Consider the following 15563-nt stretch of genomic DNA (forward strand, 5'->3'; position numbering starts at 1 on the left):
GTTTGATTAGGTCCCATTTGTTTATTTTTGCTTTTATTTCCATTACCTTGGGAAGCTAACCTAAGAAAACACTGGTACAATTTATGTCAGAGAATGTTTCACCTATATTCTCTTCTAGGAGTATCATGTCATATTTAAGTCTTTAACCCATTTTAAATTTATTTTTGTATATGGTGTGAGGGTGTGTTCAAATTTAATTTGCATGCAGCTGTTCAACGTTCCCAGCACTACTTGCTAAAGGGGCTGTCTTTTTCCCATTTTATATCCTTGCCTTCTTTGTCAAGATTTATTAGACCATAAGTATGTGGGTTTACTTCTGGGCTTTCTATTCTGTTCCATTGATCCATGTCTGTTTTTGTACCAGTACCACACTGTTTTGATTACTGTAACTTTGTAGTATTATCTAAAGTCTGGTAAAGTTACGCCTCCTGCTTTGTTCTTTTTCCTCAGGATTGCTTTGGCAAATCTGGGCTTTTTATGGTTCTGTATAGATAATTTTTGGATTATCTGTTCTGATTCTTTGAAAAATATCATGGATAATTTGATAGGGATCATATTAAATCTGTAGATTGCTTTGGGTAGTATTGCCATTTTAACAATATTAATTCTTCCAATCCAAGAGCATAGGATATCTTCCTATTTCTTTGAATCATCTTCAGTTTCCTTTATTAATGTTTTGTTGTTCTCAGTATATAAGAATACTGGAGTGGATAGCCATTCCCTTCTCCAGGGGATCTTTCCAACCTAGGGATCAAACACAGATCTCCCACATTGCAGGCGGATTCTTTACTGTCTGAGCCACCAGGGAAGGGACAATAGATTTCAGGATTATCAGTTCTGGTTCTGTGAAAAATTTCAGTCAATTTGATAAGGATCACATTAAATCTGTAGATTACTTTGGGTAATATAGCCATTTTAACAATATTAATTCTTCCAATCCAAGAGCATGGGATATCTTTCTATTTCTTTGAATCATCTTCAATTTCCTTTATTAATGTTTTGTAGTTCTCAGTATATAAGTCTTTCACCTTCTTGGTGGGGTTTATTCATAATTATTTTATTTTATTGTTTTGATGTGGTTTTAAAAGGGGTGATTTTTTACATTCTCTTTCTGATATTTCATTGTTAGTGTGTAAAGAAATTGCAGAATACATTTTTATATTCCTTATAGTCTTCTACTTTTGTATTATCAGCCACTACTATTTGTTTACCTTGACCTTGTAATATCTCTTTAAGTATGATTTACTGCTCTAAGATGTTATTTTTATGTAGAATTCTCATTTTAATTATGATTCATTTGAAAGTATCCATCTATTTCCAGCTATTTCCAAATTAAATTCAATCTTCATTTTTTTCTTATATCAAAATCAGCATGTATATGCATGTGCCTCAGTAAGAGAGAAATAAAGGCAGATTTTATCTTGTTAGTATAGAAACTGCTAAAGTCTTTGAAGCCTGTGCATTATTAGTTAAGTGACGTGGGGCTCTGATGAACCATCAGCTCCAAACTCATGAATGTTTGAGGGGAGGGGACTGTGGGAGGCAGGCAAACTCAAGACACTGGGGCCTCGTGGAGACAAGTGTCAGTTGAAGAGCACATGTCTCAGCAGGAGCCAACATCCTCTACTCACAGCCGGGATCATCATCATGTTGGAATCCAGGCCTAGTTTTGCCATATCTAAAGGGATCAGTCCTGGGTGTTCATTGGAAGGACTGATGCTAAAGATGAAACTCCAATACTTTGGCCACCTCATGAGAAGAGCTGACTCACTGGAAAAGACTCTGATGCTGAGAGGGATTGGGGGCAGGAGGAGACGGGGACGACAGAGAATGAGATGGCTGGATGGCATCACTGACTCGATGGACATGAGTTTGAGTGAAATCTGGGAGCTGGTGATGGACAGGGAGGCCTGGCGTGCTGTGATTCATGGGGTCGCAAAGAGTCGGACACGACTGAGCGACTGAACTGAACTGAACTGAATGATTTTTCATAAGAAGCCAAAAATCTGAATTTTTATGTAACCCCCCCCCCAATTATTAAATTGGCTCATTTTTTTAAACACTAAGAGATTTAAAAAAATCTTCAGGCTAAATATAGCCCTCACACTGCCAAATTGCAATTTCTGTTATGATACTTAGCAGCAGCGAGAGAAACCTATTTTTCCACATTTGTTACATGTTCTTAGGTGAGCTGGTGAAAAAACTATTCTGTTAACATATTCAGTTCAGTTCAGTTCAGTTCAGTCGCTCAGTCGTGTCCAACTCTTTGCGACCCCATGAATCACAGCACGCCAGGCCTCCCTGTCCATCACCAATTCCCAGAGTTCACTCAAACTCATGTCCATCGAGTCGGTGATGCCATCCAGCCATCTCATTCTCTGTCGTCCCCTTCTCCTAGGAAACAGATATTATTGAATATATAACATAACATAAAATTCTGCATCAGTAGTTACCCTGTATGTTTTCGATCTGTTTTGGGAAATCCACCACACTCCTGGTATACTACACCTTAACTGTGTCTATGAAAGTAGGCTTCCCCGTTTGTTGGTCCTCTATCCGCTACAACACACTGCAGAAAAGGAGCAATACAAAAGAAGTTTCAACATCTTCATTTTTCAACCCCCAGTGGTTTAAGCCAGAGAGTTCTTTTGGAGCGAAAATACTATGTCTTTTCTTTCTCAGAGTTGCTGAGAAATTATAATTAGAGGTTTTCCTGTTGTGTAAAGGAAAGGAATTCAAGTCTTGCATCTACAAGACTTTTTGTTCTCAACAAATTTGCTTTCTTCCCTGTTCTGTTTCTCTTTCTGCAGGTAATAGAGGGAAAGCTGGCTCCATTCCTGGGCAAGGTCATTAAGTTTGCCACCTCCCATGTGTACAGCTGCAGTCTTTGTAGCCAGAAGGGGTTCATCTGTGAGATCTGTAACAATGGAGAGATCCTCTACCCTTTTGAGGATATTTCAACAAGCAGGTACAGAATCTCTTGTCTTATAACAGTATACCTGAATATGTCACATGCAGTGTTATTGGGCCAGATCGGGCCAACTTTTAGTCAAGTACTGTGTCTCTGTCTCTGCCTCTGCATCAGATTTTCCATTTTCCTGGAGAATATTTTTTACCCTTTTGTTTCCTACATTTATTTCCAACTCACCTTGCTTCCTTTATCCAGAATGATATAACAAAGTTGCAAAAAAAACATAGTCTAGATCTGCCTTATTTGGTAACAAAGAGTATTCAGCTTCATTTTTGAGAATAAAAATGGGGGTGGAAGAATTCTCACAACCATCCCAGGGTCAAGTGATGGGCTATGGAAATCGTAGTCTCAGAGGAAGACCCAAACTGGATGGATGACTAGGAAGAAGACCAGAGGACACTGGTGAACAGCTGTCTAGCTCACCACATGCTCTTTCTATAGATGCACTACAGTCTAGTGATGAAAGTTTTAGGATCCAAAGGAGAGAAAAGTGGGCATCCATGTGGGATTCTTTTTCTAACCAAAGTAATATTTGGGTATCATCACTTCCATTGATTGACGGATGACTTTTTTCCCCTGACTTAAGAGCAGGGTTTTTCCTGTTGCCTGTTTCTTGAGTCATAAAATGATACATATCACTTTTCCTTTTATTCCAAAAGCATAATAGGAATATACATTGTTTGTGCATAAGTGCATTGGCTTCTCTGGGCATGAATGTCATGGCTCATTTCCCACCCTGCGAGGCTCACTTACTCTGTGGTTCAGGATAGAAGGTGAGGCATGCAGCCAGGGAGAGTTGAAGCATGTGTGGTAAAGCTAAGATATTAAGAGTCCACTCAGCCCTTCTGGCCTCTTCTTAAACCCAGAGACTATTTGTAAACATCTAGGTCCCACACACAGAAAGACAGAGACATAAACATAAGATTCCCTACATACACACACACACACAGACACACAGTCCTAAGATTCCCTACATACACACACACAGACACACACACACTCTCCTGCCTCCAGTTTCCTGAGTACTGTTATTTAGCTCATAGCCTAAAGATTATGTACTTCTTAAAAATGTATACCACACAAAAACTTGTATACAAATGTTCATAGCAACAGTATTCATAGTAATCAAAAATTAGAAACAATATAAATGCCTATCAGCTAATGACTAGATAAACAAAATGTGATATATCCACATAGTGAAATATTATCCCATCTAAAAAGGAATGAAGTATATGGTACAGAGTGGATGAACCTTGAAGCCAATATGCTAAGTGCAATAAGCCAGACACAAAAGGCCACATATGTTCTATTTATATGAAATGTACCCAAAAGGCAAATCCATAGAGACAGAAAGTAGATTTGTAGGTGCCTAGAGCTTGGGGAAGGGGGAAAGAGAATAACTACTAATGAGCATGGATTTATTGGGAGGGGGGTGATGCAAATGTTCTAGAATTGGATAGTGGTGATGGTTATATAGTCTTGTGAATATACTAAAAAGCAGTGAATTTTACACTTTAAAAGAGTGAGTTTTATGTGAATTATACTGAAATAAAAAATGTTTAATAAAAAAGTAAAAATTAAAAAAATACTTCCAACTGAATATGCCATATATTCTGGGCCATAAAAGAAGTCTCAATAAATTTAAAAGATTGAAACCATACCAGGTGTGTTCTCTGAAACATGGAATTAAGATCTCCAGTAGAAAAAAATTTTGAAAAATCCCAAAGTATTTGGAAATTAAATAATGTGCTCTAAAAACCCATGTGTCAAAGAAGAAATCCACAAGAGAAATTCTTAAAAAATTTTAAAGAGCATTAAGTTCACCATTTTACTGTATCAGTTTTTTAAATGATTTTTGTAAGTCTTTATAATGAATTTGTTACAATATTGCTTCTGTTCTGTGTTTTGGTTTTTTTGGCTGTGAGACATGTAGAATCTTAGCTCCCCAACCAGGGATTGAACCTGCAACCCCTACATTGGAAGGTGAAGTCTTAAACACTGCCAGGGACATCACTAAAATATTTTTAAATGAATGAAAATGAAATACAAAATATCAAAATGTATGGAATGCAGCTTAAGTAGTTCTTTGAGAGAAATTTATAGCTATAAACACCTATATCAGAAAAGAGGAAAGAAGGTCTCAAATTAATAACCTAAAATTCCACTTTAAGAAACTTAAGAAAAGCAAAGTAAATCCAAAGCAAGCAGGAGGAAAGAAAGAATTAAGATTAGAGAAGATATCAATGAAATGAAAAACAATAAGTCAATGAAACCACAAATTGGTTCTTTGAAAAGATTAACAAACTTGATAGCCTTTTAGGTAGGCCGACCAAAAAAATCAAGAGAGAAGATACAGATTGCCAGTATCAGGAAAGAAAAAGGGTATAGCAATTAAAAGAATTTTTAAGAGGCAGTATAAACAACAACTTAGATTAAATGGATAAATGTCTAGAAAGACAAAGTACCAAAACTGACTCAAGAAGAAATAGAAATGTGAATAGGCCTTCAACAAGAAATTGAAATAGTAATTTTTAAATCTTCCCATGAAGAAGTCAGATGGCTTCACTGGTGAATTTTGTTGAATATTTGAAGAAATAATACCAATTTTTTACACCATGATAAAGAGGGGCATTATATAACGATAACTGGGTCAGTTGTTTGAAAAATAAAAAGCAATCTTTAGTGTGTATAAACAGAGAGTCAAAAATGCATGAGGCAAAAACCAACAACTACATGGAGAAACAGATGAATCCACAATTATATTTAAGTATATCCATTATTATAGTTGGGCTTCCCTGGTGTCTGCAATGCGGGAGACCCTGGGTCAGGAAGATCCCCTGGAGAAGGGAATGGCAACCCACTCCGGTAGTCTTGCCTGGGAAATCTCATGGACAGAGGAGCCTGGTGGGCTGCAGTCCATGGGGAAACAAAGAGTCAGACACAACTGAGCAACTAATAATTATTACAGCTAGAGACTTCAGCGCCCCTTTGTCAGTAACTGACAGATCCCATAGGCAGAAAATCAGTGAATGTATAGTTAAATTGAAAAGCAGTATCAACCAGCTGAATCTAATGGACATCCGTGTCAATTCGTGTGGTCCATCCAAAAGCAGAATATACATTCTTCTCAAGCTCACATGGAATATTTACTAAGAGAGAGATCACATTCTGGACCATTAAACACATCTGGACAAATTTTAAAGAATAGAATTTATGCAAAGTATGGTCTCAGACCATAATGAAACTAAACTATAATCAATAATAGAAAGATACCTGCAGAATACCCAAATATTTGAAAATTAACAATATACCTTTAAATAACATGAGTTTGTAACTTAGGTTCACTTAAAAATCTACACATGGGTATTTATAGCAGCTTTATTCCTAATTGCCCCAAACTGGAAACAACCAAGTTGTCCTTTACTAAGTGGATGGATAAAGAAACTGTGGTTTATCCATATAGTGCAGTATTATTCAGGGATTTAAAAAAAATGAGCTATTTTACCACAAAAGGACATGGAGGAAACTTCAGTGCATATTATTGAGTGAAAGAAGCCAATCTGAAAAAGTTACTTACTGTATGATTCCAAGTATGTGACATTCTGAAAAAGGCAAAACTATAGACAGTAAGAAAAGCAATGATTACCAGGGTCTTGAGAGGGGGTAGGGAGGAATGAATAGGTGAAGCACAGGAAATTTGGGGGCAATGAGATTATATGATTCTGTAATAGTGCATACATGACATTATACATTTGTCAAAATAACTCTTTATTTTAAACTGTGGACTTCAGTTAATAATATACCAATATTGGTTCATTAATTCTAACAAACTACTGCACTAATGCAAGATGTTGATAATCAGGAAAACTGGAGGTCAGTCATAAAATGGGAACTCTGTACTACTTACTCAGTTTTCCTGTAACTCTAAAACTGTCCTTAAAAATGTTGTTGTCATTTAGTTGCTAAGTTGTGTCCAACTCTTTGGGACCTTGTGTACGATAGCCTGTCAGGTTCCTCTGTCCATGGGATTTCCCAGGCAAACACCAGAGCAGGTTGCCATTTCATTCTCTAGGGTATCTTCCCAACCCAGGGATCAAACCCACATCTCCTATGTTAGCAGGTGGATTCTTTACTGGGGAGCCACCAGGGAAGCCCTATCCTAAAAAATAAAACCTGTTAAAACAGTTCATTCAGCAGAACATTTGGCTCAAAGATCAAAGCTGAAAAGTTTTAATAAACTTTATTAGAACAACTTTAGATTTACAGAAAAATCACAAAGATAGTACAGAAAATTCCTTTATATTCCATACCCAGTTTTCACTATTAACATCTTACATTAGATGGTACATTTGTTACAATTCATGAACCAATATTGATATACAATTATTAGCTAAAATCCATAGTTGTTTTTTCTGATTTCCTTAGTTTCTGCCTAGTCATCTTTTCTGTTCCAGAATGTCACATTACATTTAATTGCTTCATCATTCTCTGCTCTGTGGTGGTACCAATCTTTCAGACTTTGTTTTCATGGCCTTGACAGTTTTGCAGGGTACTGGTCAGGTATTTTGTACAGTCCTTCTATTGGGATATATTTGTTGTCTTTCTTATGATTATACCAGGTTCTATGGGTTTGGGAGGAAGAACAAGGAGGAAGTATCATTTTCATCATGATTTTCATCATGATATCATATCATGGGTACATACTATGAACGTGACTGATCACTATAGTTTTTGTGTCTCCACTTCAAAGTTACTCATCCCCCACCCACTCCCATCTCCTTTTCATACTTTCCTTCTGGAAGTCAGTATGTTCGACCCACACTTAAGCAGTGGGGCTTATATGATTGGAATATGTACAAAGTCATTTGGAATTCTTCTGCCTAACAGATTTGTTTCTTCTTTCCCATTTATTTTTTTAATTATTTATTCATATCAGTATGGACTCATGCATATTTATGTGTGTGCGTTAGTCCCATAGTCATGTCTGACTCTTTGTGACCCCATGGACTATAGCCCACCAGGCTTCTCTGTCCATGGAATTCTCCAGGCAAGAATACTGGAGTAGGTTGCCATTTCCTTCTCCAGGGGATCGAACATAGGTCTCCTGCATTGCAGGCAGATTCTTTACCATCTGAGCCACCAGGGAGCCCAAAATAAATAAATAAAAAGTATTTATTTTATACTCTGGGTTATAATCCAATACCACTTGCTTGTGGTACTCAAACCGTTCCAGTTTTAGCCATTTAACTCTTTCAGTTGGCTCTTGTGTACCCTTGGCATATCACAGTGATTATGGAGGTTTTGGTGTTGAGCAGTTCCTTACTTCGTAGCGCTGCCCAATGCTCCCAGCTCATCTTATATAATTCCTGCCCTAATCGTAGAAGCAGTCATTTCCCCAGGGGGCCCCGGTTCCTTTTTAATAGAGAATATTAGAAACCAAAATCAGGGTGCTGGGGTGCACACACGTTTAAAGCCTTCAGTCTCGGTACTTGTCTCTTGCAGGGCAGAGGTGCTCCTCTCTCACTGCACATCTGAATCTCCTGTGAGATGTGGCTTCTTTAAATCCCCAGAATCGGTATCTTCAAAGACTCCCCATGTGATTCTGAGTCACATGCAGGAGAAAGAACCCTCCTCTAAGATACCTGTGGTCATGATCCAAGATGCTGGATTCTCACAACCAAAATGACCACATTAGCACAGCCATGGGCTCATAAAGCCTTTACCCTGTAGGAAGGAATACAGTCGGAATCCTCTGTTTCTCCCTTAGTCAGATTCAGTTCCCTTTATTTGCTTGCACGGATGTCTGAGTCTGAAGGAGCCATGAGCCTTCCTGGAATTCCAGGTTCATAATACTTTCCAGGAACCTGCCGAGCTTTTTCATGGTGTTCACTTTCCACTTAAACGCTGGGAGTGAATTATACACGTCAATGGAAAAGGACAAACAGAAACCCTAATAAAAGATTTACTGAAGGAAAACTGTAATTAGAAATAGAGTTGCAGATTTAAAACGTATCTATAAAGATGTACTAAGTAAAGGTGGCGCTAGTGGTAAAGAATCCACCTGCCAATGCAGAAGGCACAAGAGACCCAGGTTCAATCCCTGGGTCAGGAAGATCCTCTGGAGAAGGAAATGGCAATCCACTCCAGTATTCTTGCCTGAAAAATTCTATGGACAAGAGCCTAGAAGACTACAGTCCATGGGGTCACAAAGAGTTGAATACAACTGAGCACATACACATACATAAATAAAAATAAATTTGAATAGTAGGATAAACTTTAAAATCTATGTGTAACTAAAATCTTTATGGATGAAGTGATGATAAATCAGATTTGCTTCAAAATAATCTGATGGTGGGAAGGAGAAGATAAATATAGATGAAAGAGATAATCATTGAAACTAGGTTATAAGTATGCAGGGGTTTATTATACCATCCTCTCTACTTTCTGAATATGTTTGACATTTTCCATAATAAAATATGTTTTAAAAATCTGAATGTGAAAATCCTAGAAATTTAGTTTTAGTGAAATTGTTACCACATCCATATCTAAACCATCTTGCTAAATTCAGCACCCCTTTGCCCTCAGAACTATATTTAATATCCTTTCAGACCCAACTATCATGTGAACAACATAATTACAATTCAGTAAAGAACATTCCACAAGCATTAGAACTATTCATTCCTTCAATAAATGATTCACTGAGCATATTATGTTTGTGCACTGGGCTGGGTTCTGGAGACACAAAGTGAACCCGGCATGCTCCTTGCTCACAAATAGTTGACGGTCTCCAGTAAGAGACAGACAAGCCACCAGGCAGTTGCATTCGCATGTGGGAGGAGCCACAGTGGAGGGGGTCGACCTGGGGTTCCACTAAGGAGAATGGCATGCATTGTGAGTAGAAAGATGTCCCACAATTTCTAAACAGAGGAGAAAACCTCATGTTGAGCTCTGAAGCACTGATTCATGCACTTCAGTATCAGCATATACCCAGTTCTAACAAGCTTATTTGATTATGGCCATATATCACCTGGACTTCCCAGGTGGCTCAGTGGTAAAGAATCTGCCTGCCAATCCAGGAGACGTGGGTTTGATCCCTGGATCGGGAAGATCTCCTTGAAAAGGAAATAACAACCCATTCAAGTATTCTTGCCTGGAAAATTCCATGGACAGAGGAGCCCGGCAGGCTACAGTCTATGGGGTCACAAAAGAGTTGGACATGACTTGGTGATTAAACAACATTATCAAACATTGGTCAACTCTTAAGACTTTCTTTTCCTTATTAAATGAATTGTTCTGCAGAAGGAAACTTCACAAATGTGTAATTTAGAAATAAAACCCTAGTATTAATTTTTAGAACAGCATCTCTGGCTGACATAGCCACTATTCTGGGCTTGTAGGGGAATCGCACTAATACTTACTAGTGCCAGCAGTTTTCATATCTCATCGTTTAATTCTTCTACCAGTCCTCTGAGGAAGTATTGTTACCTCCATTTTTATAATGAGGAAACCTAGTTTCAGAGGAGGCAATTAACTTGGCCCAAGAGATAAAGCCAAAACGTGAACCCAGATATATCTGACTCTAAACTCCGTGCTTTTTTCATTGTACATCACTGTTTTTTCTGTACCTATAGTCTTGAAACTGTTTTTGGAGCATACCCCCTAATAGAAATTTGAAAATCGTATGTACCTGTTATTAAAGAAACCTCCCTGCAAAACTGTTCTTTACAGTTTTCCCTTTATTTGCCAACCTGGATTATTTTTATACTTGGAGCAGTGAGCTGGAGTTAAATTGGGCTGGGGGAAAGCTCTGCCTTTGTTTTGTGAAGTGTCCAAAGGTCTATCCTGAGAGGGCGGGGGAGCTGGGAAAGGGGACCACAGCCAGGCTTCCCCCTCTGTGCAGCCAGGGCAGGCCATGGTACCTGTGGAATGAGGGCCTGCCTTTATCAGGTTTAGGAAGGCACATCTCAGATTAAATACATACCTCTCTCCTTTAAATAGGAAAACACTGAAATCCAGGTTGCAAGATTTTGAATACAGTAGAAAGATCCAGAATCACAAAACTGCTTTACTTGAGCCTAATCCAGCATTTACCCCTGTAGAGGACTGAAAAGAGAGCTCAGCTCTAGGAGAGAGGGACCTTCTGTGAAAACAATGGTCCAGGTCTACATCCTGAGGAAGCAGGAATGACAAAACACAGCCTTCTTGATGGAGAGTAAGAAATAAGGGCTCTAACTTCTCAGAAAGGCAAATCAGAAGATTAGACTGATAACAGCCCTAAGATGTTAGGGAAAGCAATCAGTGTAAAAGCAAAGAAGTCACATAAACCCACAGAATGACCCAGAACTTAGGTTGTTTTTTTTTTTTTAATCCTAAAATTCCCTTCTATCCAGCTTTCTTTCCAACATCTCTGCATATCACTGATCTTCTTTTGTTACTAAGGACAGAATGCTGCTAAGGAGGCCATCCTGCATCACACACGTCTGTGAAGGTGCCAGTCCTCAATCTTGAAATGTTTCCACATCACAAGGACATAAATGCTTCCTCTTAGATAACACTCTGCATGCGTTTTAACATAAGACTTACAAAGTATACCAGCTATCATAAATCAGTTGCAGCCTTTCAATCTAATCCATTCAGCCGTGTTGAATTTTTCATGTCACAGACAAGCCATCCCCACAGGTTTTCCAGTATGGAAAACATTGCACTTTAAGGTTTAATGACCCCACTCCCATTTGGGGCTGTATTTAGATATGGAGTGGGCTTCCCTGGTGGCTTAGATGGTAAAGAATCTGCCTGCAGTGCAGGAAAAGAAGAAGGTGAGTGAAGTCGCTCAATCATGTCCGACTCTGTGACCCCATGGACTATAGCCTGCCAGGCTCCTCCATTCATGGGATTTTTCAGGCAAGAGTAATGGAATAGGTTGCCATTTCTTTCTCCAGAGGATCTTCCTGACCCAGGGATCAAACCCGGGTCTCTCACATTGCAAGCAGACTCTTAACCGTCTGAGCCATAAGGGAAGCTCTGGTTCAATCCCTGGGTTGGGAATATCTGTTGGAGAAGGAAATAGCTATCCACTCCAGTATTCCTGCCTGGAGAATTCCATGGACAGAGGAAGCCGACAGGCTACAGTGCGTAGGGTGGCTCAGTTGGATACAACTGAGCAATTAACATTTTGATTTTCACTTTCACTTTTGATGTAGAGTACTATAAGAACATTATACATTAATATATGAATTTGGCTTCCCTCGTAGCTCAGTCAGTAAAGAATCTGCCTGCAATGCAGGAGACCCGGGTTCGATTCCTGGATCAGGAAGATCCCCTGGAGAAGGAAATGGCAACCCACTCCAGTACTCTTGCCTAGAGAATCCCATGGACAGAGGAGCCTGGCAGGCTACAGTCTACGGTGCTCAACAGTCGGGTATGACTTAGTGACTAAACCACCACCACATGAATTTGGTGGGTTTCATACAGTAAGCATCCCAGAGCTACTTACTGTTTGGTTCAACTCTCCCAAGTATGTTATGTGTATTCGTTAAGAACACTGACAGAGCTTTTTAAAAAAAGCTGATTAGTTCAGTTCAGTCACTCAGTTGTGTCTGACTCTTTGTGACCCCATGAACTGCAGCATGCCAGGCCTCCCTGTCCATCACCAACTCCCAGAGTTTACTCAAACTCATGTCCATTGAGTCGGTGATGCCATCTAACCATCTCATCCTCTGTCGTCCCCTTCTCCTCCTGCCTTCAGTCTTTCCCAGCATCAGGGTCTTTTCAAATGAGTCAGTTCTTTGCATCAGGTGGCCAAAGTATTGGAGTTTCAGCATCAGTCCTTCCAATGAATATTCAGGACTGATTTCCTTTAGAATGGACTGGTTGGATCTCCTTGCAGTCCAAGGGACTCTCAAGAGTCTTCTCCAGCACCACAGTTCAAAAGCATCAATTCTTCGGCGATCAGCTTTCTTTATAGTCCAACTCTCACATCCATACATGACTGCTGGAAAAACCATAGCCTTGACTAGACGGACTTTTGTTGGAAAAGTAATGTCTCTGCTTTTTAATATGCTGTCTAGGTTGGTCATAACTTTTCTTCCAAGGAGCAAGCATCTTTTAATTTCATGGCCGCAGTCAGCATCTGCAGCGATTAGTTAAGAGAATTTATAATATTGGCACTAAGTGAAAACAGTCAGACAGGGAAAGGCAGATATTGTATGCTATCACCTATAATGTGGGCTCTAAAAAAGCAAATTCATAGATAGAACAGATTAGTAGTTGCCAGAGGTGGGGGGTATGGAGTGGGCAAAATGAGTTACGGGGGTCAGAGGTACAGATTTCCGTTTATAAGATGAATACTGTATAGCATGGTGGCGGCGGCGGCAGCAGGCTTAGTCACTACGTCACGTCTGACTCTGCGACCCTGTGGACTATAGCCCACCAGGCTCCTCTGTCCTTGGAATTTCGCAGTCAAGAATACTGGAGTAGGTTGCCATTTCCCTCCCCTTGAATTAGAGATGGCAATACTATATCATATATTTGAAAGTTGCTAAGAGAATATATCTTAAAAGTTCTCAGCACAAGAAAAAAAAATTGTGACTATGTGAGGTGATGGAGTTAGCTAAACTTATTGTGGTGATCATTTTGCAACATGTACCTATATCAAATTATCATGTTGTATGCCTGAAACTAATACAATATTATGTTAACTATATCTTAATAAACCTGGAAAAAAATATTTATGAAGCTAGAGGAGCATTAGGCTTCCCTGGTTGCTCAGTCAATAAAGAATCTGCCTGCAATGCAGGAGACCCAGGTTCAATCCCTGGGTTGGGAAGATCCTCTGGAGAAAGGAATGGCTACTCACTCCAGTATTCTTGCCTGGAGAATCCCATGGACGGAGGAGCCTGGTAAGCTACAGTCCATGGGGTTGCAAAGAGTTGGACATGACTGAATGACTCAGAGGAGCATAGTTTAAGTCTGAAGTAACACTGCAGCTTTCTACATAAGGTTGAAGCAGCTGATCTATCATTTCAATTATTTCTCTGGCGTGAGTGTTGGCCTAGGAAGAATGATGACATGCCCCTGTCCTGGGAAGGCATCCCCGAGCATGTGTTCTTCCTGTGTTAGGGCATCTGCGGCTCACTGGTTATTCTTCTAAAAGGGTTACATGTTTTGTTAAAGCGCTAGGGACTTGGAGAACCAGACTGAGTGTTAGCTAGTAGTTAGTCACTTCCTACTCTCCTTCAAGAAACCACGATTGCACACAGGACCCTGAACTTACCAACACCAAACTCTTACCGGTTGAGTTAACATACTCTGACACCACATCCAGTCTGCACACATTCACAGAACATTCGCTACATTTGTCTATTGAGAACAAACACTGGCTGAATGGAACAGCCCATAGTGAGTGAGTTTCTAAGAGGTCTTAGCCTCTTTTTCACTTTTAAAATCTATTTTGTCAGGTTGCGCTGTGTTTAGTTGCTCACTCGTGTCCAACTCTTTGCGACCCCATGGACTGTAGCCTGCCAGGCTCCTCCCTGCATGGGGATTTTTCAGGCAAGAATACTAGAGTGGATTGCCATGCCCTCCTCCAGGGAATCTTCCCAACCCAGGGATCGAACTCAGACCTCTCATATTGCAGGCAGATTCTTTGCTGTTTGAGCCACCAGGCAAGCCCTTTGTCAGGTTACCTTACAGAAGGAAAAAAAAAAAGTCTCCTAAAGAATTCAGTTCAAGCCCCATCACTTTCATCCATTTTGGCCAAACTCCAGAAATGTCTAGCTTGTACCGAAGAGCACGGGGACTCCTCCCAACACTTTGACCTCTGGAATTGGCCTTTGTCATTTTGCATCTCATTGCAATTCACATCATCCTGCCCCTGAGGACCTGAACTTGTTGAGGCATGGACTTTGTTCTCTGTCTTGGCACCCTCTGCCCTTCTTTAAGCTTCATAAACAAATGAAGCTTCAAGTAACTAACTGTAGTCCAACCTTTTAAAGGTTTGCTTTTAAAAAGAGAGAAAGAAAACTGCTTTATTATGAAGTATAGAATTCTTCACACAGAAGATGCTGAGATGGGCAGTTCTTAGCACAACTTCAACAGTCCGTTAAGAGCTGTGTTTCCCACTGCCCTGGTTTCCTTTGATTTGTTCATGGAAGGTAACTGTGGAGATGGCTTTGCCTAAGATGCCCCTTAACGTGCCTAGAAAATTATCAAACTCTGAATCTGTCAGCGACCTTACAAAGGCTCTTCCATTTTTCTGGGCAACCCATTAGAGTTTTCATTTCATGAAAGAGTTTCACGTTTGGGCAGGAATCTTTTGATGGGAGTCAGGAGAGTAGGAGAAAACGCCGCAGGAGGAGGCGAGAGACGCACCACGCAGACGCTGGTCTTCCCGTGCAGCTTCCTGTTTGCTCAGCCTCCAGTTTCTGTGAGTCCCTGCACAAACAGACCAAATACCTGGATTATGCCCTCATCTGGACTCGAATACACATACATTACATACCCTTTTTTCACTAATCAGCCTGACACATTCCTCTGTTGGTAAATGGTTCCAAAACAAACACTGTCGGTGCACCTAATTAGCAGGTTCGTGGGC

At 39.9% G+C, this 15563-nt stretch overlaps 1 protein-coding gene across 2 annotated transcripts in view; it reads left to right on the forward strand.

Moving 5' to 3' along the window:
• PLEKHM3 (pleckstrin homology domain containing M3) overlaps positions 1 to 15563 on the forward strand; it is a 218623-nt gene that overhangs the window by 178304 nt on the left and 24756 nt on the right. For both annotated transcript variants that reach the window (XM_055397162.2, XM_088827983.1), the window contains exon 7: positions 2811 to 2968. In XM_055397162.2, the coding sequence (XP_055253137.2) occupies positions 2811 to 2968 (158 nt within the window). The remainder of the gene's footprint in view (positions 1 to 2810; positions 2969 to 15563) is intronic.

Source organism: Moschus berezovskii, chromosome 2, assembly GCF_049115385.1.
Source record: "Moschus berezovskii isolate FMDL1 chromosome 2, NW_MosBer_1.0, whole genome shotgun sequence".
NCBI classification, from domain to species: Eukaryota; Metazoa; Chordata; class Mammalia; order Artiodactyla; family Moschidae; genus Moschus; species Moschus berezovskii.